The 25,806-nt window shown below is 44.2% G+C and overlaps 1 protein-coding gene across 1 annotated transcript in view; it reads left to right on the top strand.

Moving 5' to 3' along the window:
- CDK15 (cyclin dependent kinase 15) overlaps positions 1–25,806 on the top strand; it is an 87,236-nt gene that overhangs the window by 50,535 nt on the left and 10,895 nt on the right. Inside the window, exons 14-16 of the mRNA XM_032479170.1 lie at positions 126–189; positions 13,948–13,996; positions 20,560–20,699. Of these exons, the coding sequence (XP_032335061.1) occupies positions 126–189; positions 13,948–13,996; positions 20,560–20,699 (253 nt within the window). The remainder of the gene's footprint in view (positions 1–125; positions 190–13,947; positions 13,997–20,559; positions 20,700–25,806) is intronic.

Below are 25,806 nucleotides of genomic sequence, written 5' to 3'. Positions count from 1 at the left end.
GGCATAATGTGATATACATGGAATTCTTCCCTGTTCCTCCCTGATGTGTCCTTCGTGTCTTTGTACCTGCTCCATCCACTTCATTTCCCCTTCACCTCTCTTTGTCTTTCTTTGTCTTTCTGTAGGTGCTGGGAGTCCCTACGGAGGATACCTGGCCAGGAGTTTCCAAGCTACCTAACTACAATCCAGGTAATATTGATTTGAGCTTCCAGATGCTCTGAGAACTAGCAGTGTGAGAGCACTGGCCACAAAAACAGACTCTCCTTCTTTAATTGTTAACTCAACAGTGTAGATAGGTCTAGAAAGAGTTTTAGATTGACTAATCTTTTTACAAGGAGGACATTAAAATAGTAGTTGAGGTTAGATCAGTTCTCCAACTCTGTAAAACTCAACTAACAAACTGAATAAGAATTTGGAATGACTGTTACTATGGATTCCACATCCACTTCTGAATACCCAATGGCTTAAAAGGACAACTTAAAAGATGGTCTCATTTTTTAGCCCTGTCAGTGACTATCATTGAGTCTATCTGCTAGGTTATTGTACCTCATATGGTATAAAAAGAAAGCTAATACCACAGAGGGGAAGTAAAGGCTCGCTAGGCCTACAGCAGGCCAAGGACGATATCTCTAGATTATACAAGAGTTCATCCAGTGTCTCTCGACCTGACACAGTGGTCATTTCCTGTCACATATTTGGTCCTCCGAGACCGGCTCCTGGGGTGGATTTGGAAGTGCTGGAAGTTTTGCCATGGGGGATTTCTTTGAGAAATTCTCTCAAGGACATGCCAGAGAGGTCAGATTACCCAGCAGTCACTTGAAGGATGCTGAGACAGAAGAGAGGAGATAAGCAGTGAGCTATACAATGAAGGACCAGAGCAGATGATGAGAAACAAGTAATGACCATACCAGAGCTGGCCTCTGGCAGGCAGGATTAAAGGGGAGACAGAGATGTATAAGATAAGGGAGAATGTGGCCCAAGTCTGATATTCTAGTCTTTATATTCTTACACTTTCCCATAACTAAAAATGGAATTTCCCTATACTGTTGTCATTGCTAACTTTGGTATGAGGTTGTCCAGGAAGGGTTTTATGAGAACAGAAATTATAGGGAGATTTAAAAGGCAGTTAAGGTGGAAGACAAAAGACATAGGAGGTTGGAAATTTTTTTTTTTTCTCCAGCATCTAATACTTTTGCTCAAACAGCTGTACAGTTCAGGCATCTTGAACTGACCAGGATTATGGAAAACCTACCACAGCTAAAGACTAACTGTAAAGTCATTTCAGCTGCTTTGTGAACGATCCTGTGCATTGCTAAATGGTGTTAGGATCATTATTTACAAATAGTTTAGCATTTCAAAGGATTTTGCTTGAGTTTAGCGCTTGAGAAAAATGCCACTCTCTGGCCACAGGGCTTGGAATAATGCCTTTTCCCTTTGGTCTGGGACAGAAAGAAAAAAGAACAGGCTTTTTGTAGAGACCATGGTCCAATCTGCAATAAATTCTATCTCCAGTTGCTACAGTTTCTAGGAGAACCTGGGTCTCATCCTTTTCTACCCTGCCTATACCTCTCCCTACCTACTCTCCTCTCCAGGTGAAAATGGGGACTCCTCAGCTTCCTAACATGGAAGCAAGCAGAAGTTTAGGGTCACAGATGGGTTGTAGAAAACAGTTTGGATGATATCAATACAGAGCTGCCATGGTGAGCAGAAGCTGTTCCCCCAAACTTCAAACATTTGGGTTTCAGGTTGATTCAGGCAATAAACAGTGATACTTGGTGAGAACAATAATGATAGAAACTTGTCCAAAATGCTTCCCTGCCAGATTCTGTACCAAATAAGATAACTGGGTTCCAATAAAACAGTGAGAAATACGTTGCATTTTTCATTTTGCTGTCATTTCAAAGTAATGTGCAATTTTTTATTTATGAAGAGAATTCTCCAAGCCCAACATCAATAGGGTTCATACTTTGCATTGTTTTTCTAGTAAGGATTCAATTTAATTTAAATCAGCCAAAAATTTCAGAGCATCTACTGTCTGCCAGGCACTGTGTTATGTGCTGGGTCTGCATAGATGAACACGGCACATTCTTGGCCCTCTAAGAGTTTGGGTGTATATTCATTCATCTACACTTTTTCACCAGCTCTCTTTATCAGGGGGTGCTCATTTGTGAGCCCCGCTTCTTCGGGCTTGGGAAAGTGTGTAGCTGTGAGCCAGACTAGGCTTACAGAAGGAAGGGAGTTGTAACCTTAGTTACAGCCAGGATGTCTAAACTTGTATTTGTAAATCTTAAAAGTCCAGCAGCATATCTTGGGCATGGGGGGTCATACTATTGATAACTCCATCACAAGGACTATGTTTTAAAACCATCACCCACATCTATGTTCCAGGAACGTCCCCTTATGTGAATTAAGAAGTCCCTTTGAGCCACCCAACCCCCCACCCCCACCCCTGAGCTGTTGCTCCTGCTTCCACAGACTTAAACTCCAGTGATCGAGGGAACAGAAGAGGGGATGGGAGCCAGAAAAATGTCACAGAGGAGAACTGTTAACACCATTCTTGATGAGATTTCCATTCTTTTCCTTTCCTTTCCTTTCCAAGTAGCAGTAAGAGCCCCCAAACTTTGAATTGAGCCACACGACAACTATGGGAGAGCTCAGAACTTGAGACGATCATCCGGTGTCGGTCTGTGCCCACTCTGCCCTTTCCAGACCTTTGTATAAATAATACAGTTTCTGTTTGTACAGGGTTTAAAAAAAAAACACCTGGTGCTGACCTAGCTGGGCAGGTTTCTCTGACCAGGTGACTGTTTTCCTGGGGCGCTGATGAGCAGGGCTGTAGGGTTTCTCGCTGTCATTTCAGACTCTTGTGCCTGATTAAATCCAGGCAAGGGAAGAAAGGTATATAATTTTAGGTGCTGCTCTTTCTTTTTCTTTCTTTCTTCTTTATTTTCTTTCTTTTTTGCTTTCTCTTCCTTTCTTTCTTTCTTTCCTTCCTTTTCTTCCTTCCTTCCTTCTCTCCCCCCCAATTTTAAGCAAGCTGCCTGAGAACTCTGTGTCTTCCACTTCAAAGGGCCAGTTGTCTTATTTTGATGTGGGCAGATTGAGAAGTAGGCTTTGAAAAGTAGGCTTTTTTTTGTTTAATCTTTTCTCCTGGGATAGCTTTCAGAGCAATATATCCAAGTGTCAGTGAGGGGGTTCTGACGAGCGCGGATTCCCAGACTCTCAGCAGGATCATTCTCTAACAGAAATATAAAAGTGAAATATTAAAAACCCTGGAACGTGAACTCCATCTGCAGAGTAGCCAGTGTCTTGCCTTGCTTGTACCATGGGAAAAAAAGATCTCCTTGAAAAAAGAGGGAGGAGAAAAAAAGTGCTTTGAGTAAGAGGTTTACAGGTTTAGTAGAGCATAGTAACATCCCCTCAAAGAAGTGGGTGTTGCTCTGTGACCCCCCAAAATGCTCCTCCTTTGACTCAGCCGCCAGAACACTCACCCTCCCTGACAACACACCCCCTTTTCACATGCTAACCGAGGCGCCTGTGATTGGCTGAACAATAAACTGGTCACACTTGCTAAAGGCCTGCCATCTTGCACACAATTAGCCAAGACACATTAATCAAACTGGCGGGAACGGGGCTGTGCTGGCCTCCTGCAGTGGGGGAGGGGAGAAGTGTGGGGATCCTTAGCAAGAGTCCACAGGAAGCAGTAATAAAGAAGGCATGCTGGAGGGGATTCTGCTATCAGAAAGTCTAAAAAGGTTAAAGCCCCAATTGATGCCATATCTGGGATGTACTGGGTTTGTGACACACAGGATCTCAGAAGCTTAGAGCAAACTGAATATTGGTCTTGGCTAAAATCTGCTAATGCAGGATGGTAGTGTGAATTTAAAGGGTGGACCCCTGTAGACATTTTTACAAAGTTCCCTCAGCCTTCTTAGATTCCCCTCCAGCTCCCAGGAAAATGCACTCAGGAGTCCCTCCCGTTTCCAGCCTGAAGCACTTCGGACCTACCTGGAGCCAATGAGAATAAAGTGTATGTAAGAGGTAGAGAACCATTTAGGATTAATTAAGAGAAAGTATTCACTGGCAAGGTGTTGGTCGTAAACTAAATATTTGGAAGACATCAAAAATAGTTAATTTTGAGAGAAAAAGATAAGTTAACATTTGTACTTTCACTAGTAATATCTTCTGACTTTTCCAAATTCCTTTTAAATAGCTTTCCCAATGGCAGTTTACAGCCAATAAGATCATACCTTAGAGACCAGTTTGCTACAGAATCGTGTAAGGCTTTTAAGAGAATCAACTAAATATTTAGACATTTCTCAGCTAAAGTAAACAGAGGCCTCACTCCTCTGGAGGTTGTCCAGTCACCATCTCATTAGATGCAAAGATCCTGTGATAAAGAAAGACTTTTTTCCCCCTACCCACATGATTGCAGCCCAGTTGTGGTTTTTAATGTGTCATTGATTGTTTCATCCAACGCCTTTTGCTCCCCTGAAAGGGTCTGTCGTGGCTCTGTTTGCTTCCTTAAACATGGTTTTTTGAAAGCGCTCATGCTGTGTGAGCTCAAATCCTAGCATTAATGTACTGCTGGGTTCATTTCACCACACTCAAAAGCGCCGAGTTTAAATCCCTCTCAATTCCATTTGAGGCACCAGAAGACTTTATCCTTCTCCACTAATGGTTCCAAGTTTACATCTAGATACTGGGGGTCAAGGACAGGAGAGGATTTAGAAATAACAGTGCATGACATTAGTCAATGCATTTGCCAAATTGGCAATTAGTTCCTGATGTGCGTGCAAAGCATTTTATTCCTGCCTCTTTGATGCTCGTTCCCGTTGAGCAGGGAATAGAGTCCACAGAGGCCTTCAAACTTTTAAAGAAATATCTGCTGAAAATCATGCCTGATTTGTGACATGAGCTCAGCTGCAGGGAAGCATCCGGGATTATCCTGGTTCTTTCAGCCCCAGGAAAGAACACTGCACATGGAAAGATTTTTCCACTGGAGGAACTTAGTAGAAATCAAAAGGCAGGAAAGCGGTACTAAAAGCCCTGCAGGGATCCAGATTCAGATGTCCTATAAACGATAGGCAAATGGATCCTGTTGACACCTAGTTGTTTTCAGTACGCCTGCTTTTGCAACTTTTGACCACCAGGTGGAAGCAAGAAATAACGGGGACGGAATACTGGCATCAGCATGACAGCACAGCAATCTAGCTTTACTCTTGGAATGTTTTATTTCGACCTGAAATCCACTATGAGAGCTTCACTTCATCTGACACCACGATGGGACAGAGGATGATTAAAGTCTAAGATGATCCTTGTTCACGTTGGTATGACAGAGTTACCACGCTTTGGGCTCAAAGTGTTCTGAGTAGGTCTTTGTGTATTTGCTGAGAACACAAAGGTCTGCATCTGTGTCCACTTAGTCCAATGAGCTACTAGCCGAGGGAGTTATTCAGTGGACTGAACTAAGAGGAAGGATATTGATAAGAGAGATTTTAATTGTCGACATCAATTCAGGGAGCAGCAAATCCATTTCCATCTTGCACTCTCTGGGGGCACTTGAGGAAGTTACTTATTTCCCAGTTCCCTAATCTGCAAAATGGGAGCAATCTTATCATTTAAGAAGTGTCCCCTATGTGCCAGGCACATAATTGCTTGTCTTTATACAGTCTGCCTGAGTCCCTGCTGGTCAGACTAGCACGATTTTACACATGAGGAAACAGGCTTTCTCCCAGGTCCACATAGAGGCATTTCCTAGGTTGGAGATGGGTCAGTCCACAGCCAAACCGGGTTCTCCTTCTGTTAACCGTGTTATGTCCCCCTGTCTCACTTTGCAAACATAATGACTTGATATTTGTATATATTGCAAAATGATTGCCACCATAAGTTTACTTACCATTCATGATGCCTGACTTCTAGGGGGTACTGTACAAAAATTAGTTCCTGTCTTTTTTTTTTAAAACACAGCGTGGAAGTTCATTCAGCTGCTCAGTGACTCACCAGAATTCAGACTCAATGACAGGTGTTGAGAACTGATGCTGTGCCTGTTTCTTTCTGTTTAGCTCCCTTAGGATTCTTGGCTTCCTTCTCGATGTCAGGCACACCTCCTAGGCCAGAACTGACTTAGGTTTTTGCTTGCTTGGGCCTGAGTACTGCCGGAATTCACACACCCTAAGCGCTAACCTGCAGCTTTCAAACACCTACCCGAGTCAGTTTGAGCACCTGTTAAGCTGTCCCTTCTGGTGAAGGCTCTTTTCTGCTCCCTGTCCTGAACTGCTGTGAGATGCCTGCCCATGCTGTGGCCATAGGGCTCTTCTGAGGGAGAATTCGTCCTACCTACATGCTACGTAATTGGTGTCCAGTAAGGGCTATGAAATCACAGACACATTCGTGTTGTCATTGTCAGTTTCACCCAAAGCATGATACAGCAGTACATGGTTTCCCACAAAGCAAACTTGACCACTTCCAGTGTTCACAGTATTTTACACCTGCCCCCGTAACCAGCACACAATAGTCAGTAAATATTTGTTAAATGAAATCAACGACCAGAAGTTAGAAAACCTGTGTTCTAGTTCCAACTGTACCCTTTGGACTAATCCTTGTTCTGCCTGCTTTGCCAAGAAAGTACCTGTAGGTTATTATTGTAGGTTATTATTCACCTTGTTGCCGGTAAAATAACTGCTGTTTATGAGCACTAACAATAAGCTGGGCACTTTACATACATCACTCTACTTGGATTCACAGCACCCCTGTTGGTTAGAGGCAATGTTGTCATTCCCACTTTATAGACGAGAGGGCTAAGGCTTGGGGGGGTATGTGTGTTGCCCGGGATGACCTCGCCCAGAGCGGGCTGACCCAGAATATCCACCCTGTTGCACTCCAAGTTGGTGCTCCTCAGTAATTTCACATTACCTTCCAAGGACAAATGTGATGATTTGGTAATAAAACAGTGCCCTAGACTGGGGAGCAGGCAATAACATTCTCCCAATGACTATGTCCTTTAACCCAGACTTGCTTTTAGAGTCTGTGAGCTTGGTGACATGATGACTTGTTTCTGGAGTGTGATGTGAGTGGAGCCCCTGCCCTGCAACTCCAGCAGCACCCCCCGCCCCCCACCCCCACCCCCCAGCAAATGAAGCCGCGATGTTCATGCAGTCTGTGAACCACCCTTAGGCTCATTCCTGTCACACTTCTGGAGCATGGCCACAAGCTCCTGGGAGTCACTATTAACATCTTCATTAACCCGTCCCCCAAATCAGGCAGTAAAATTCATTTAGATACACAGCCCACTTTGATCTTCATTAATAGTTTCTTCTAGCTTGTACATTTATTTTTAGTTTTCTCATCTTTAATTTATTTGGTGGCAATTATTAGTTTTTACTGAGGAGAACCAGATGATCTTAAAGTAGGTAAGATTAGGAAAATTTGTGAATGAGGGAAAGCAGGTTAAAAAAAGGTTTTTTTTTCACCTAAAATCCTGCTGTGTTTCTTCCCAGTTCAAGAAAAAGGCCTTAAGTTCACAAATATCATGGATCCGGTTCAAACCAGAGACTCCTTCCCCACCTTCATGGCCAGTGTCTGGCATCATCGGTCTCTGTAAGCTATAGAGCAGGAAACACAAGTGGGCTCTCCTGGGTTACTTTTACGGTTTAGCAAAATTATTTCATCTTCATTTTTCATCCAAGCATCAATTTTTCATTCATTCAACAAATATTCAGCGAATGCTAGGTGTTGTGACTGAGAGAGTAAAAAATAAATAAGACATTGATACCTGCCTTCAAGAAATACAGTCTAGAGAGGGAGATAAATAAATAATACAGTGTGGAAAGTATTATAGCAGGCTCCCCTGGGGACCCCTAGGAACACTAGGGAAGAGGCCCTGGTTTGGCTGGGGAATTTAGGGACTATTCAAGAGAAAGAGACATGAGCCAGGTTTCAAGGATGATGGAGTGGGCTTTCTCCAGATAAGCAAAAGGGGAAGGATGCTCCAGACAAAGGAACTTGATGCAGGAGTGGGAAGGCAGGTGTGTTTGGTAATATACCAGAAGGTGAGTTGCTCAGGGAAGCTAGAACGTTGGCTTTGTGTGGGCCACTGTTGGAGATTAACCTGGAAGGGAAGATGGGGTCCAGATTGGAAAGTGATTTGTAATCATCCTAAGGCTTTGGACTTGACCAATAAGCAAAGAGAAGGCACTGGATGATTGTTAGCAGGGAAGTCATATGGCAGATTCAAACTCTAGAATAACTGCTTGGAAGACTTTATGTAGAATTAACTTGGTGGTCGTCCAGACCAGAAGCAATGTGGCAGTGCTCTAGATTCTGGAAGATAAACAGGAAGTCTACCTGGAGCAGTGGCAATGGATAAGGAGTGCTGGGGCAAATCTAGAAAGCATGTAGGAGGTAGAATCAAGGGGAGGTTGTAACAGATTGAATTCGAATTGTGAAGGAGAAACCTAAATCCAGTGGGTAAGAAAACGATAGTACGCACCATTTACTGGCACAGGAAATAAAAGGAGAAAGGAACAGATTTGTGGGGAACGTAATGACTGTAAGATTTGAACATTTCAAGATTAATGTACCTGTGGGACCACCAAATGGAGATATCTAAAAAGCAATTAGAAATAGAAGCCTGTGATTACAGGGGTCTGACCTAGAAATACAAAATTGCAAGTCATCTGCTTGAAGTGGTACTTAAAGTTCCAGGAGTGAATTCAGTTGCCCAAGGGACAGTGTATAGAGGAAGAAGGCTCTGATGGAAACCAGGAGTGGGGGTGAGAAGGGAAACCAGTGCTAAGGGATCAGGTGGAGGGAAAGGGGGCTTTGGAAGCTGAGAACAGCCAGAGAGGCTGGAGAAGACCAGAAGATGATGATAATCATCACTGTCGTCCCATGGATCACATGGCTATAAACTTGGTGGGGAATACTGTGTATTTCCAGTGCTGAGCACAACACCTGCATGTGGTGGCCCTTAAACATTTGTAGAGACCATGGGGAGTGATACATGTCGTCAAATGACGCATCATTAAATACCAAAAACACCGAGTGGCAGGATCAAGCTATAGCTCAAATATTGTTTGTGGACAATTAACATGAATGGACAGACATTAAACACGGAGACTCCTGACTGTGCCTGTCCCCTCCACCTTCTCCATTCACCAACCAGGAGCCAGGCCTGGCTTCCCCTTCCTCTACAGAGAACATTATCTTAGGAAGAAGCTTGAGAGGATAGAATATTTTCTTAGAAACGAAAAGTTTTGGTGCAGGGTGGGAAAAGTGATAAGCCCCAAACGTGAGCGGTAGTGCTGGGGTGTTCGAGCACCGAGGGGCACCCTCCGAGAGAGCTTCGGCTTTTGGCATCCCCAGGACACCCAAATAGGAATCGAAAGCCTGGTAACGCAAAGCCAAGTTTAGGCTCCTTGAGGAGAAGACCAAGGAAACTTCCAAGCCAGCTACCTGAGGGAGAGGGAAGCGAGCAGCAGTGAGGGCGTGAGTGTGTGTATGTGAGGCTAGGGTGAGGTGGAGGTAGGGGAAGAGCTACAGATTCTTGCAAAGCCGCTTTAAAGTTCCTGCTGGAGATAGCGAAATAAGGCTAACAGCATTATCAACTCTCCAAATATATGGTCTCTCAGAATGCATTGTGTTCGGGAAATTCCAGAGGTGGAGTTCAGTAGACCGCGCTATAAGATAACCTTCGGGTGACTGTGGTTAAGACTATAGTAACTAGAAAATGTTTTACTTGAGCTAAGGCTTAAAATGGTCCTGGTGATATTTTATCATTCAACCAACAAATCTCTGTTGACTTGACTCAGTTGTGAAATGAGCTTTCTTAAAGGTTTATGGGAGAAATGTGCTATTTCACTATGGTAGCAACAGGCCCTCATTTTAATTTTACTCCGTTTGGAAGGGGGAGGGAATAGCTCAGTGGTAGAGTCCATGCTTAGCATACGCGAGGCCGTGGGTTCTATCCCCAGTACCTCCGTTAAATCTAAAAATTAAAAAATAATAAATTTACTCATTTAGTTGAGAAATTAAAGCGTTCAGCTTTTAAACTTGCCGTTTGCAACTTACTTTGCTTTTGCTGCCTTTAATTCCAATTGAGCTCAAATGAAAACTCTTTTAAAGAGAACTGCAGCAGGAGCAGGTGGAGAAGAATCTGGTCTTATGATTTACTATCATCTTTGGAAGGAGAAGGGAAATAAGCTACCTATAGACAAGCCAGAGAAACGGACTCCTCTTGAAATGGTGCTGTGTAAAATGCCTGTTCGTGGATCCTTCTCTCATTGATCGCTGGCAGTTAACTACTGGGAAAAATCAATGGGAGAGGCAAGGTCACTCAGCATTAGGTTATCTGCATAAGAGCGGGAGGACTGGCTGCAAACAGGGACTGGGCTTTGGCTTTGCTTCAAACAGCAACCTCACTGACCCTGGACACCTCAATCCCTAGATCTGGGCTAACGTGGCTACAAAACAGATGTGGGAGGAGAGTCAGGCACAGTCTACACAACGCATAGAACCTCAGTTTCACTGTTGTTGCATTGCCTCCTGGGGCCATTCTTACAGGTCATCCTTTACTGGTGGATTTTATGAGGACTGATTTTTTTTTTCCCTTGTCATGCTTCCTCTCACATCCTTGAAAAACATGCAGTATGCGTCAGACACAATGTCCTGCAATTTTTATAGACGCTGATTAATTGAATTTTCACAGGCCCACTTGAGGAAATGAGCCTCAGAGAAGCGTGTGGGAGTCGCCAGGTGAGTGGTCGACCCTGCCTGCCTTGCTAGACCAGCGTCCTGTCTCATTTAGCGCTACTCTAGAAACATCTGGAGACCATTAAAGATAATGATAACAACACAACAGCGGACCAATGCTGGGCATTCCCCAGCCTCATTGAATCAGACTCTGTAGGGTGGAGCCTTGCATTTCAGAACTCTCCCAGGTGATGCTAGTGTGGTGCTCAGCTTGAGGACCACTGTGTGAGACCATGCTTCCTCTCCAAAATGAGGTAGAAACAAGAAAAGAGAATAAGACTAACATTGACTGAGCACTTAACTACAGGCATAGTGCTTATTCTTAGCTAATCCTCCCAAGCAACTGGAAAAGTGTTCCCATTTTACAGATTTGGAAGCTTCTGAGTTACTTAACCAGAGAAGTGAAGTAATTTCTCCCAGATCCCAGAGCTCCTAAGAGGCAGAAAGGAGATATGAGCCCAGGCTTGTGTTCAGGTTACTACGCCACTCGGCTGGGACACACACCTCTGGCCCACATTGAAGGCTCAAGAGAAATTAAGCCAGGCTTGTAAAAACTCAAGCTTGGAACACATTAGAATTTCAAGAGAAGGAAACAGCAAGTTATGGGTTTCCAAGGAGAACAATAAGGCAGAAATACCTGAGAGGAGAGAGAAAGGCATAGTACATCACACAAGAGAAAGAGGCAGAAAGACAAGAGGCAAAGGGGGAGGAAACACATACCACACTCACTGCTCTGATTCTCACGACAGCCCTGTGCGGCAGGAGCTGTAAAGATCTCCCTTCAGCCGGTGGGAAGGCTGAGGCCCAGCGATGCTGAGCAACACCCTCACGTTACACAGCTGGTGAAGTGGCATAGCGTGGACTCAAAGCCCAGGTCCGGGGTCCTAACTACACTCTACACTGCCCACCGCTTTTCAAGGGAAGAGAAAGAAGGAGAAGCAAATAGGATTTATTTTGTTTAATGCTCGGAGGCAGGCACTTTACATTCATTATCTCGCCGAATCAATACATCCAACAAATTCCTTAGTCCTTGTGAGGTGAAAATAACCTCCAACTTGAGTTAAGGAAACAGGCTGGCCATGGTGACAGTGTCTTGCTTAAGGTCTCAGTGAACTGGAAGCAGCAGTTTTAAACTCTAGCTCCAGGGTTCAAACCCTAATTCAGCTAATTTCAAACCCACCTTCCACAAGAAATAGAAATAGTATATATTTTAATACTATTTCTAGAGTATTAGAAAGGCTAGAAACCCCAGCACAGAGAGCTCTAGCAAGGGCGGAAACAAAACACGGGACAGCAGTGAAATGGATTTCACTCTATTGATTGGAAATGGGGATATGACTGAATGAGGAAATATTTTAATTTTGTGTGGCCAGGGAAAATTGTCAATGGGCAGCAGAAAGTGGCTTGGAAATAAACATTCTGAACAAATGCCAGGTATTCTTATCTTTACTGGTTATTTGAATTTAGGCACAATCACCCGAAGGGAGGGTAAATAACCGGTCCACACAAGTGCGTCCCCGAGTGCCCACCTGGGACTATAAAACGCCAGCAGGGCGGTTCACGTTTGATGGCACCTGACCTTGAAAACTCAGCTTAAATCACTTTCTTTGATCACGCCTTTCACTCTACAACTCTTAGCACCATAAAGTCCATCTTTAATTGAACTTACTTTTGAAGTTCCAAAGTTTTTTATTTAAAAAAATAAATTTAAGAAAATAGGTATAGACATGAAAAGGGTAAGCCGCAGTAACCATTATCATGATCAGGGGAGAGTGGTTCTGCAGGGCTTTCCTATGCACATACAGACTTGAATAGGTCAGTATTATCAAAATCATTTTTTGCCCAACTACGATTGAATTCTTTGTTGGATAAACAGTCTTGGTGTATTCTATGCCCGTAGGAGCTGGAGGAAGAGAGCGTTTAAAACTAAAACAACTACATTTCAGGCCCAAGGAAAGTATAAAACAGAAACACCCTTTTAAATGAGAGCGGAAACACTCTTTTCTCACTGTGGAGTGGGAAATAGGATTTGAGAAGCAGCATCAGCTTATGTTTTCTTCAGCCCCTTTCATCACTGTTACATAGAGTAAGCATTAGATTAGTATTTCTTGAGTGAATGAGAAATTGTCTTCTTTTATAGTGGCTTTACTTTGGGTTAAATACTGTCAATATCAAAAAAGTTATAGAAACACATGTATCCACATGGAAATGTTATAAAGAGTGCTCCAAAGAAGATTATAAATCTTATTATCATCCATTTTGGATTATTCAAGCCAGGATTCACTTCTGTTTTTACTGTAACTGACATATGAAATTAGCCCTGTTGCTTTTTGCCACTTTGGAGTTTTTGAGACTTTGCCCCCTCATTCTGTGACATGAATTTTCATGTGTGCACGTGTGCACACGTGTGTATGTGTATGCGTGTGTATGCAAGCTTGTTTTGTTCTCTGAAGTGAATTGTAAGCTCTGTAAGAGTGGGGAAGTTTCTTTTGATTACTTTTGTATTCTCCCAGCACTTGGCACATGTTCTGCACACTGTAGACGTTAAATTAAAGTTCGTTGACTTTACGGAGTATTCTGACTGTATTAGTTTAGTTTGCTAGGGAGGCCGAAACAAAGTAGCACAAACTGGGTGGCTTAAGCCACAGAAATGTATTGTCTCACTGTTCTGGAGGCCAGATCTGAAGTTGAGGTGTTGGCAGGACTGGTTCCTTCTGAGGGCTCTGAGGGAAGGATTGTTCCAGGCCTGTCTCCTTGGATTGCAGATAGCTGTCTTCTTCTGTCTCTTCACATCATCTTCATCTTCCCTTAGACATATCCGTCTGTGTCCACATTTTCCCTTTTTATGCAGACACCAGCTGGATTAGGGCCCATCCCAATCACCTCATTTTAACTAATTATACCTGCAACGGCCCTTTTTCCAAATAAGGTCAAATTCCTGAGGTACTTGGGGTTAGGACTTTGATATATAAATTTGGGAGAAGGACACAATTCACAGGTAGTGACCTTCCGCAGAATCTTAAAAATTCAGAGTGAGAAGAGGCTTTTAAATTTTAAACATCACTGAGTTTGCCTACCTGATACCTGAATTCTCTCTTCCCCCAAGCCAAGAAGAGCATTTAGAATTTTAATATTTTTGGCAACAGGATTTTAGGGTTGTTTTTGTCTTTTAACGTGTCTGCGTTTGCTTTCCAGAATGGTTCCCACTGCCGAAGCCTCAGAGCCTTCAGAATGTCTGCAACAGGTACGCACCACCTTGGAAAGCCTATCTTTCAGCAGAGTTGAAGGGACATTTCCCCCAGACCTCAGTCTGCTGAACACCCCACCCCTGAGCACCTTGAGCAGGGGGGCCCTCAGCACCAGGAAGATGCCTCTGGGAGAGGCAGCCACCTGTGAGTCTGTTAGTTTTTCTCTATGAACCATTTTACTTTCAGTGAGTTTGGTCATTAAAATTGTTTTGTGCCCCTCAACCATGCCCAAGGCTCTGAGAGCGAGGGAGTGTTGGCCTGTAAGAAAACCTAGTGGGTTTATTATTCTCCAACACAGAGAAACCAAATAACATCATTGAGTGGCTATTGGAGGTGGGGGACAACGTGATTCATGGAGGTCATGCTTTCCCAGGCCCTCTCTACGCAGTCTCGGCTCAGACCAGGGCAGACTTTTATTACCAGCTTTCAACAAATCCCTAGTTTCTTTTGCAAAGTAAAACAGATAATAGAGACATTCCCGGAATAGTTCGCTAACTAAGCCGTGCCAGGCAACCTCAGGGCTAAGAAGAACTCAGTGTTTTCGGACAATGACCAATTACAATAACCAGTATTATTTGATCTGAGAGTAATTAGCCGAGGCTCTGTTCTTTTTGCTTCAGTGAGGAGGCAAAAAGGGCAGTGAGGAAAACATCAGAGACAGGGGAAAGGAGCTCAAATGTCAAAGAAAAACACACTCTCGCAGGTGGGGAGAAGGGAAAGAGATCCTAACGGAACGTTTGAACGTTGTTCTGCCCTGAAAAATGTGGTAGGGTTTAACCCAACCGAATTTTGTTTGATTTTCTCCCTACTTACTGTTCATGGGCTTTAAAAAGCCTCCATGGAGAGTGAATGTCAGAGCACAAAGAGTAAGATAGGTCGGAACAGAGAACTGTAGACTAGCAAAGGATCTTTTTCGGGAGGAACAATTTTCCCCAGGGTGTCCACACCCTCCACTCTTATTTTCAAATGCACTGTGTCACCTGAAACTCCCCACTGTTTTGGAGACAGGTTCCAGGGAACTGTTTATCTTCTCGTTCAAGATGTGCAGACTTCATCTCGCCAGCATAGTCAGGCTCCCTAACCCCTCACTAGAGAGATTTGGATTTTAGCGCTCTCCTGTGGCTTTCTTCCGTTTCACCATTAGCTTCCAAAATAAATGGTAACTCCAAACCTGCAGACCACTTTAATACCCACTGCTGCTGTCGTTGGCGCTGCCCCCCGGCAGAAGAAAGCACCATGAGCCCCTTGCAGTCACCTTACTGGCCCTTCCTTCCAGGCTGAGCAGGACTTGGATTCACTGAATGTCCCTCTGGCTTTTCTGATCCACACAACACGCACTCTGCCTTCACTCAGACTTCTGGCTTCTCTCTGCTCAAATTCTCAAAGCAAGGAGTCATGTCTAGAGATGTGCTGCCTAATATAGTAGCCACTAACCATGTGCGGCTATTCTAATTTAAACTAGCTTAAATTTAATTTAAAATTCAGTTACTCCAAGGATTTACTATGTCGCACAAGGAATTACATTCAATGTCTTGTAATAACCTATAATGGAATATAATCTGCAACAGAAAACCCCCAAAACTGAATCGCTATGCTGTACACTTGAAACGAATGCAAAATTGTAAATCAACTATACTTCAATTAAAAAAAAAAAACTTAGTTGCTCAATTGCACTAGCCACATTTCAAGGGCTCGATAGCCACATGTGAGTAGAGGCTATCGTATGGGACATGGCAGAAATAGAATATGCTCGTCATCAAGGAAAGTTCTGTTAGACAGCATGGGCCTACATTATCACGAGAGAAAATTCTTGGCTCTGAGAAGGGCTTTGTCATTGAAAGAGGACTAAGGTTAGGTGGGATGTTTGCTCTGAGCCTAACAGGGGGCTACATGTATTATTTTATTCCTCACAAATCTCCCCCTCGTTTTAAAGAGGAGGAAACTGAAGCGCAAGGAAGTTCAGTAACTTGGCCAAAGTCATCAAGCTAGGTAAGCAGCAGGGGCTGGGATTCATCTGGTCGCAGGTCTCTGTGGCTTTGTCAATTGAGTCAGGTTGCAAGTGTGATGAGTAAAGAGCAACCTAGTTGTCACTGGCTTTTTTACAAGATTTCTGCAGAGGGACTGTGCCCAGGCCTGGAAATGCACCTTGGGGCCTTGTCTGGGGTTTGATGGTGACCCGATTAACGTGGGCCTAGGAAGTGCACACTCACTCATTAGATTGATTGGAAAATTATCAGGCAGCTTCTCTGATGGTGTTTCCCCCTAGTGTTGAGTACAGTTCTTATCTGCAGATATCTTCTTTACCATATCTTTAACTGACAACTTTGAAAAAGTACCCAGTCTCCTGAAAAAACAACAGAAAGGTCATTACTGAAGAAAAAAAAAAAGATGACATTTGAGTAAAGAATAAAGCCCACAGTTTACTTAATAGTATTGTGGCAATATTAATGACTCAGTTTTGAGAATTTTATTCTGACTGTGTAAAATCTTAACATGAGGGGAAACTAGGGAAACATAAAAGATAACTCTCTGCATTACTCCTAAACCTCTTCTGCAAACCTAAAATTACTTCAAAATAAAAACAATTTGAAAAATGAGGGGGGAAAATGCCTACTCTATCCCTGCCCTTTTTCTCTTTCTATAGATCTAGAGAAAAACAACAAAGAACTCAGCTGAACTCACAGTGACTAGTCTTGTGCTGCAGATAAAGCCCTTCCACCGTCACCCTGGTGGCAGCAGTGGCAGTGGGAGACTTTCATGCTCAGAGCCAGGCTGTGCTAAGAAATCAAGGCTGTTGCCTCAGGCCCCTGAGAACCACCAAATTCCAAATGTGTTGAGTGACAGGCTGGTTGATGGTGCTTTACACAACCACAGAGCCTCATTTTCATTTTTTCTTATTGTTTGTGTGTCCAATCTGGACTTCTAAAATTAAATGTGGATGTCCTTACACCCAGGACAACTTTTAGGGGTGACTGACAATTGTAATCCTTTTTACCATTTTTATAAGCAGTAGGGCCCCTGGCAATTCAGGTTGGGTGGAATGAATTTGTTTCCTTTGCACGCACAGACAGGAACTCTCCTGGGCTTCTGGTGGACATGGAAATTGGCACAACTAGCCGATATTCTTAATCAAGAAGTTTAACATGTGTAGTATCCTTCTACCTGGGAGTTTCAACTTTCAGAATTACTACTAAGGAAATCATTGCACAAGTACACAGAGGTTTCTCTTTGAAGATATTTGTTGCAGCATGATTTTAGTAGTAGCCCCTCACACGCCAACAGGAAAGGAAACAACTTCGGTAAGGGTTTGGCTATGTGGATTATGGTATATCTACATAAAGGAATGCTATGTAGTCATTAAAACTATGTCCTAGAAGGCTCTTCAAAGTCCTGGGAATATGAGCAAGATAGTCAAGTGCATAAAGTGGGTTAGCACAGCATGTAGAGGATGATCCCATTGGTTTGTTTCCTTTTTGTAAAACAAAAAATATATCTGCATAAAAATAAAGAGATAAAGAAGAATAAGCAGTAAAGCTGATGGTGATTATCTTTGTGGGAAGGAGGGTACCTCAGAGTGATGGGATAGTTCTCATCTTCATTCTCTGCATTTTCTAAGTGTCCTACAAAAAACACATATTATTTTGGTAATGGAACACTTCTCACTTCTGGAAATGTTACTAGAAGGAGAGGTTCATGAGAGGATGCTTTGTCTTTGTTAACAGACTCATTGATTGGGTGGGTGGGTTCTCACTTTGCAAGGTACTCCTGGCGTGTTCTGTAGCTAACATCACAATTCTAACGAATGAAATCGATTAACATTTAGCGTACATGGAAGGTGCCAGTGGCCGGTAGGCAAGTTAATTCTGTGATACTTGCTTTTTGTGCCAACTTTCATTTCCAAAGTAGGGATTGTAACCAGTGAAGACTATTCCGATAGGAGTTAGAGGAGGTGGCCAGCTGTAGAAATGTGACAATAAAGGCAGTGGATAGTAAGGAAGACTACAGATGGCAGGAAGAAGCAGAATGATACAAACATGGAAGTAAATTAATGTTTATGCCTGGAGAGGCAACATCTGTATTCCTGAGGCTCTTTTCTCAGCTCCCAATAAGAGTGCATTGTGCTAATAGCAAGGTAGAGAGTCTGGACGCTTGTCTAGATCAGGTGGTGCTACTATGAGTGCCGCTCCTCAAGGCTTATGGCCAGGAGGGAGCGTATTTGGTTTACACAGGGAAGACCAAAGTGAAATTGGCTCACAGGAAGAAAAGCCTTCATTTGTGTACTTTACTCCAGTCACTGCCTCTGCCAGTTAAGGAACAGAGGCAGGCAGTGGCAGTCATGGTTTGAAGGCCATGAGGCTGAAATAAATCCCAGCACCTCTAAAAGCCTTGATACAACCTTGTGGGGAGGGCCGGGGGAGGGCTGTTCAGTTGAAGAGGAAAATCCTAAAAAGGAAGTCCTCATGTTACTGACAGATTCCTACTCTCCTTTCTCTCATTTGTCTGGCAAAAGTGGCCTGTTCTTCTTATATGTGTCCCTACTACCCTGGTAAGCTCCATTCGCCTTTCCTGGCTTCCCCAGCCACCCAACATAAATACAGTCTAAATAAAACCAGTATGTATGCTGTGCTAACATGAGATCAAAACAGGTCCCCTAGCCTTCCTTGTCCAATCAGATTGCAGCTCCTTAATGGGTGGGTGTGCTCAGAGGGAACAAATCTGTTGGGGGTGGGGAGTGTGGAGGTGGACGCTGATAGAGGCATTGCTCCCCCCTCACTGTAACCGCCTATGCACCCACCCACCCCCTAGGAAGTTCAGAGAGTGGGTTCAGGCCCGAATTTTGGCACACATCCCACCCTACCACCTTGATAGTGAGAATGAACTGGTTAAAATTTTTTTCACAAGGTTTTTCATGAATCTCCTTCCAGATGGATACCAGGTCCTAGGGATTTGTACCAGCTTCCCCACTCCAGACTCCTATCTCACTGGCCCTGAAAACCTGCACCCGGGCAGGGCATCCTGGTTGGAGAACATATCCGCCAGCTCTTCAGGTTACAAACTACCAAGCAGGACTCCACCCCAGGTTCCCTTCTCTCCTAACTGGCCTGGGAATTTGCAAATTTCTTCTCTACCTTAAGTCTATGAAGCAATTACTCTTGAGTTTGAGGGTAAAGTTACATGTTTGTAGAAACAATTTTATGTCATGGGAATCAGATACCTAAAAGTTTTTTAATGTAAATCTTATGCAAAAGTCAGGCAAATTACACCTCTGGGCCAGGACTTCCAGCATCACTGCATCATGGCACCTGAGAAGGAAAAGGATATCTGTTTGTCACTTCAGGTGGCTGCATACCAACATTATGTCCATCTATTTTTGCTTAATTGGGCAGTTGCATGGACATGCAACTTAATTCTGAATGTCAGGCATCAGTTCTGTAGATAATTGCTTCTCAAGATCTGCACAGTTTTCTGCCTTGTGATTTCCACTGGTAAACCTGTCCATGGGCTCTAGAGATGGATGTGCTTAAATGATGGACACTAGATTAGCAAAGCTTTTCAGACATTGTCCATAAATAGGAAGCATAAACACCTACAGGGCCAGCAGGACCAGCCTCAGTCCCTCCCCAGCTTCATATCAGGCCCCGCTCCTCTTCTTAGTCCCAGGCAGCCAACTGGCCTTTCTTCCCTTCTTTAAAATCGCTCTGCAACACCTGCCCCTCCCCTGCCCCAGTTCAGCTCTCAGCTCAAATGCTGCTTCCTCGGGGAAGTCCTCCCTGATCACCTCCTAAGTTAGAAATCTGGACCTTTTTCTTCACAGTTGTACTTATGCATTTGTATGATCATTTGGTTAGTGCCTGAACTCCTCTACTAGATTACGCTACCAGAAGGCAGTCTTTCCTGTAGCACCCAGATCCAACTACCTACATAATGGTTGCTCAGCTAATGGATTTGCTCATCTCCAAATTTGTAATTCAACATAAAGTCAACTTGAGGATTTGTTTCCATTGTAATTTGGATACTTAACTGTCTTTGTTTCCTATGTTCCATCTCAAGGGAAACCAATAGAGCTTCTTAGAGAATAACCCTGGGGACACTGTAAATAAGGGTGTTTTCCACCCAAGTTTCACCCTCCAGAGTCTCCTCTCTCCCTCTTCCCCTTCCAGGATTCTATGCTTGCAGTTCTTGGAGCGTATTTCCAACCGGGCTTTTCTGCTTGCTAGGGGCTGCTGTGTTCCTCAAGGAAAAATCCTTAATTATATATTTCTGTTTCTATAATTACAATTCCAGGTCCTTTATGCATACATGGTACCCAGAACCATAGTGGAGGGGGTCGGGTAGGGGATGAATGATAGAATCCTGAAATTACCCCTTCATCTTAGTAACAGGACAAGGTGAGGGTTTTGGTGTGGGGGTTGTTTTCCCACTTGCCATCAACTTCACTAATCCCAGGAAAATTCTATCTGAAGCTCTTCTCACCATCTCCTTTTCTTTACTTTTCTTCTTTCCTATTTTTCAGAAGGGAGGCCTCTGGAGAAACTCTTTTTCTCTTTCACTTTTCCAGGTTGGGCAGGGCTCCGGAAGCCGAAGACCTGGCCTCCCAAATGCTGAAAGGCTTTCCGAGAGACCGCGTCTCCGCCCAGGAAGCACTGGTTCACAGTTATTTCAGTGCCCTGCCGGCTCAGCTGCACCAGCTGCCTGATGGTGAGCGAGGGTGTGTGTGTGTGTGTGTGTGTATGTGTGTGTGTGTGTGTGTGTGTGTGTGTGTGTGTGTGTGTGTGTGTGTGCGCGCACATACACATATAAGTCTCAGTGCCTACGTGTTTTCTCTGAGCATTGAAGAAGCATAGACTTTGCAACCAGAAGTGAGCTTAGATCTGGGAGAAGCAAGATGGGACCAAATCTTGCCTGAGTTTTGTTTGAGATTTTCTAAAACTCAGAAGTTGAGGGTTGAGGTGACACAGACCTCCTTGTAATGATCCAAATATTTCCCACCTACACACATGTAGAAATTGGATGAGATGAAAGTTGCCTCTGAGTTTGCTTTCACTCGCATCTGCCAGGAGAGGCAAAACCAAAGTTTCTAACAATCCCTTTTTCCCTTTCCGTGGAGAGTAAGATGACAGGAGACACTGGTGTATCGGGAGAGGAGAGCTGGGCCTGTCTTGATTGGTAACCTGACGCCGCCGAAGGAAGTCCGGGCAGGGCGGGGCGCGGGGAGAGGGGAGCGCCCTCTCAGGCTGGCTGCCCACGGGAAACACAAGTTACCCTGAAATCAGCTTTGCTGCCTGGGCCTGAAGTCATCCTCCAAATCTGAAAACTGCTGAGGGATCATGTGGCTGGAGCACTCCTCGTGTTTCTCAGAACGTGGCCAGGAAGGGCTGTGCGGAGGATGTGGGCAGTGCAGTCACGGCCCCGGCTGTTGGCGGGGGACTGTCAGGAAGGTCTAGGGACTCAGACTGGAAACAGGGTACTGGGATGGGGTGGGGAGCTACCGTCCAGGAGGCTTGGACATACGGTCTGGCCAAAGTCCCCAGGGTTTGCAAACACAGCTCCACTGTATCTGGGACATTGCCCTGCTTCAGTCCAGAGCTCCTAGTTTGGGACTTCTTGAGGTATTTTATTATTAAAGTAGCCATTTAGGATCTCCAAAAATAACCATAATCATACAACTGGGGTTAATGTCTTACTTAACCCTGTAAGAGGAGTCAGTCATCAGTATTTATTAAGTTGCTATTAAGTGTCAAGAACATATTAAGTGCTATAAAATTTGAGGCAAAAAGGAGGCTTGTCCTTGACCTCAAGGATCCTATGAAGTGGGAGGAAAAGAGGGTGAAGAAGAGGAAACAGGACACCCTCATACACATATTAGCACAAATCATATCTAAACAGCTGAAGTCTGTGCATAATCAGCTGCAGATGTTCAGAGAATATGTGTGTGCTAAAGGCAATTCTTTGGAGGAACTAGAATAACTCAAGTAATATGGATTAAACTGGAGGTGACTCTGGATTGGAATTTGGAAGGAGGGGAGGGACATGGCTTGGCATATGAGTAGAATAACAGACATTCCAGGGGACCTACAAGTCTTACTCCCTTCCTGGTACCTCACCCCCAGCTTCCTCCTCATCGCCGCCCCCACTCCCATCTCAATACTCTTCCCAGTCCCAACCCCTAGATCCCTTCTTCTTAGCTTTCTTCTCTTGGGCTTGGGGTTTCTAACTACCACTTCACGAACGTGTACGCACTGAGGGTGTACATAGCCACCCACCAACCCACACACACACTCACATCCCCTTTCTCCACTTAAAGAAATTTCTCCCACAGGCCCCCTCCCAGGATCTATCATTCTATGTACTGAGAACCACTGGGGATCCTCAGAGTTTTCTGGGCACCAGCTTTTCCTTGATGAAGAGTAATTAGGAGGAAACAATCACTGTGCACACTGATGTGTTGTTAGAAACTTGAGTTTTGATTCCTCCTGGTCGTCTGAAACAGATATGCTGTCTCTACTTGTGTGTGTGTGTGAGAGAGAGAGAGAGAGAGAGAGCGCATGTGCGCGTGTGGGTGTACCATGAGAGGGACCGATCTGTATTCCTTCTCTGTTCACCCAGCCACAGAGCCCAAATCTACTTTGACACTTTTAGAAAAATGAAAAGATGGACTCTTGCAGGAGCCTGCCTGTGCTGGGGGGAGACGAGGAGTGCTCACAGCAGGAGGGAAGTTGACTTTTCTTTATACATATAGGGGTTTTTCCATGCAGAGTTTAAATTATGCCTGATAAAAGGAGTTTCGTGGATGTTTCAGTTCTTTCAAATTCTCCTGGCTTCCTCCCAATTAAATGAGGTTTGTCAAAGCCACGGGGCTCTGCTGCTGCTGCCTCGGCCGACAAGCACTTCCTGCAGCGACATCTCAAATCCCCGAGGGAGAAGATGAAAGGGCCAGCACCAAGAGACGGGGAAGGGGGGCAGATCAGGGATGTGTGTGTGTGTGCGCGTGTGCACGTGCGCGCGCGTGCATGTGGGGGGGTGCAGAAATAGGTTTAGAGACAGATCGATAGATAGGATGTGGACAAGAAGACAGGGAAAGCAAAGCTACTGAGAAAATTGGAAAGGAAAATAGAGGAAGAAAGAGCAGCCCCTGGGGCCAGTTTGTGCACCTTGGGAACAGTGGCCCTCACCAAGGGCACATCTTCTAAGGGTGCACTCCCTTGGCCTGGCAGTGCCAGCCTACTTTTCCATTGTCCATGGCAATGAGCCTTTATTAACAGCCTCCTTTGCATACGGGGAGCACCAGCCAGTTATCACAGTTCCCAGCCCACAGGGACACAGACTTTCCATCCCCGGGGTGGGTGGCCCCAGGCATAAAAATTGTGCAAAAAAACGACTTGCTATTGTGAATGGCTTGTAAGGAGAGTTTCCCTGCTGTAATTATACAAGAAATTTTGCTCTCTGGTGGCAGTATGGAATCACTTAGGGGGTTGTATTTGTATCATTTTATTATTCCAGTTTTACTCTGGTTGCAGGATAACAAAGTTGACACTTTAAAATATCTTCTATTTCCCCTTTGATCTGGGAGATGCCAGCTCTCATTGTCTGCCCTCTGAGGAAGACAATTTAAGCTTGAAACCTGAGGCTGGGAACTGTATGAAGAGTGGAAGGACAGCTTAAACCCAGCAGAAGAGTGGCACAGAAACTGCTCCCAAATGCAAGGGTAGCTCCCATCCATCCATGTCTATTTCCATGGAGCCGAGAGGTCCCGAACAACACTGTCTCTAGGTTGTGGCAGTAAGCTTATGGCCAGAGGAAATCAAGGGGTCACTTGCCACGAAAATCCAGGAATTCTAGGGTTAGTTCCCTTTCGGAGACCATTTTAAGTGGAGTAGCATGAATACTAGAATGGCAAACGTGTGGGAATTTCTGCCAAGTGCTGACATTTTCCCTTATTGACTCTTGAACACCTGAAGAAACATTTGTTGAAGGAGAAATTATTGGTAGTCTCTCTTAAAAACACACCCAACAGCAAGCTAATTGCTTTTGCAGATGGCCGGGGAGACTCTCGTCCCGCTCAGTCATCGGCTTATGGCCACACTTGCCGGCCTCGTGGCTGAGCCAGCAGCGCAGGACGTCAGCTGGGGCAGCTAGGACCTAAAATTAGGCCCTTGGCAACTCTCTAATCTTAGCTGCAGGTTCAGCGTCTTCGTTTAATTCCCTTTGCCCTCAACATGAACTTGGGCTCTCGGAAAAGAACGCCACTTAATGATTTGGGAGTGGGGGGAGCAGAAAATCATTAAGCTGCCCCTTCAAGAAACTGGCTCCACTCTGTTCTTGCAGGGAGCCTTCCAAATGTTACCCTTGCAGAGTTAAGACTGATTTTGGAACCCTGCCATTTTGAACCACAGACACTGATCCACAAAAGTATTTTTTCATCTCGGGCAGTCAGTGCCACGTGATTTAAGAGTCTGGTCCTTAAGCCATGGTTCTTGGTCGTCAGGACATCAAAGGCTGTCTCTCTCTGTGGGTTGGTCCCATTTTACTTTCCAAATTCTGGACTTGAGTCTCTCCCGTTCCTTCCTAGACTAAATCCCCCTTCTCCTTTAAAACAGGTTTCAGCATCTTAAGAAAAAATCCAAAAACTTAAAAGCTCGCAATTGTTTCACAAGTAATTTTGCAGAAACAATTTGCCAAAGTCCTTCTTGTCGTCATAGACTTTGGTACCTGTGGGAATGGAAGAAAGTGCGCCATTTACCTCTACCCTTCATCACATCATCCTAGTGTTTACACTTGGTGGTTCTTCAACAGGCCTTATTCATACTGCCCCATTAATATATGAGTAATTTTTTGTCTCATGCCTTCTCTTTTTTATAATATTTTATTTTTCTAAATTTCTTTTGAGGGGAGGTAAGTAGGCTTTTATTCATTTATTTATTTCAATGGAGGTACTAGGGATTGAACCCAGGAACCAGGACTTTATGCATGCTAAGCATGTGCTCTACCACTGAGCTATACCTTCCCCTGCTGTCTCAGGCCTTCGCTTAATATTATCTCTCTAATATATTTGAAGTTCCCTTGCTATCACTTTCCAAAGGCTGAGTTCCTTTGACCACCACCCCCAACGCACCCATTATAGATTCTATTTCTTTTACCTTTAAATTATTTTGTTTCATTATTCTATTGTGAACCTATTCCAATTATTTTGCTTATCTCTGAGACCATGGACCCATCCTAGACTCATGTTTCCAACATAGTTGGATAATTACATTCCAGTTCATTCATGGAAGATTTACTGAGGGCTTGTTAGATAAGAGACTGAGGGAGGCAGAAATGAATTAGTCATGGACTCTGTCCTCAAAGAGCTTACAGTCCTTAAGGAAATGAGACAAGTATATAAAAAATGTGAAGTGCTCTGGGAGTCCAAAGGATGTGAGATTAAACTCCAGCTGTGGGGATCCAGGATGGCATTGTGAGTGGGTCTTGAAAGCTGATGGTCGCTGGGTGGTTGGGAGGAAGGATATCCAGGGAGAGGAATGACATCCTCCTCTTAATGCCAGCTACTATCATCGAAGGTGTTTTCTCTTTAATATGAATAGTTCATTCCTGACTCATATTCCATCCTAGGTTTCCATCCACTCCTTACCATTGTCTGCCTTCTTGCAACAATTTAAACATTCTTTAACATGTAATAGTAAAGCTTAGTTTAGCTCTTTGTGTGCTGATGATTTCAAATCTACTCTGTTTATTGCTTTTATTGTCTAGTCTATTCAAAGTTTAACCAGAATATTTTGTCATTCTACAGGCCAGGTTTCCAAGGTTG

The sequence above is a fragment of the Camelus ferus genome, chromosome 5 (genome assembly GCF_009834535.1).
Source record: "Camelus ferus isolate YT-003-E chromosome 5, BCGSAC_Cfer_1.0, whole genome shotgun sequence".
Classification (NCBI taxonomy): domain Eukaryota; kingdom Metazoa; phylum Chordata; class Mammalia; order Artiodactyla; family Camelidae; genus Camelus; species Camelus ferus.
This window is presented reverse-complemented; position numbering and strand designations above follow the sequence as displayed.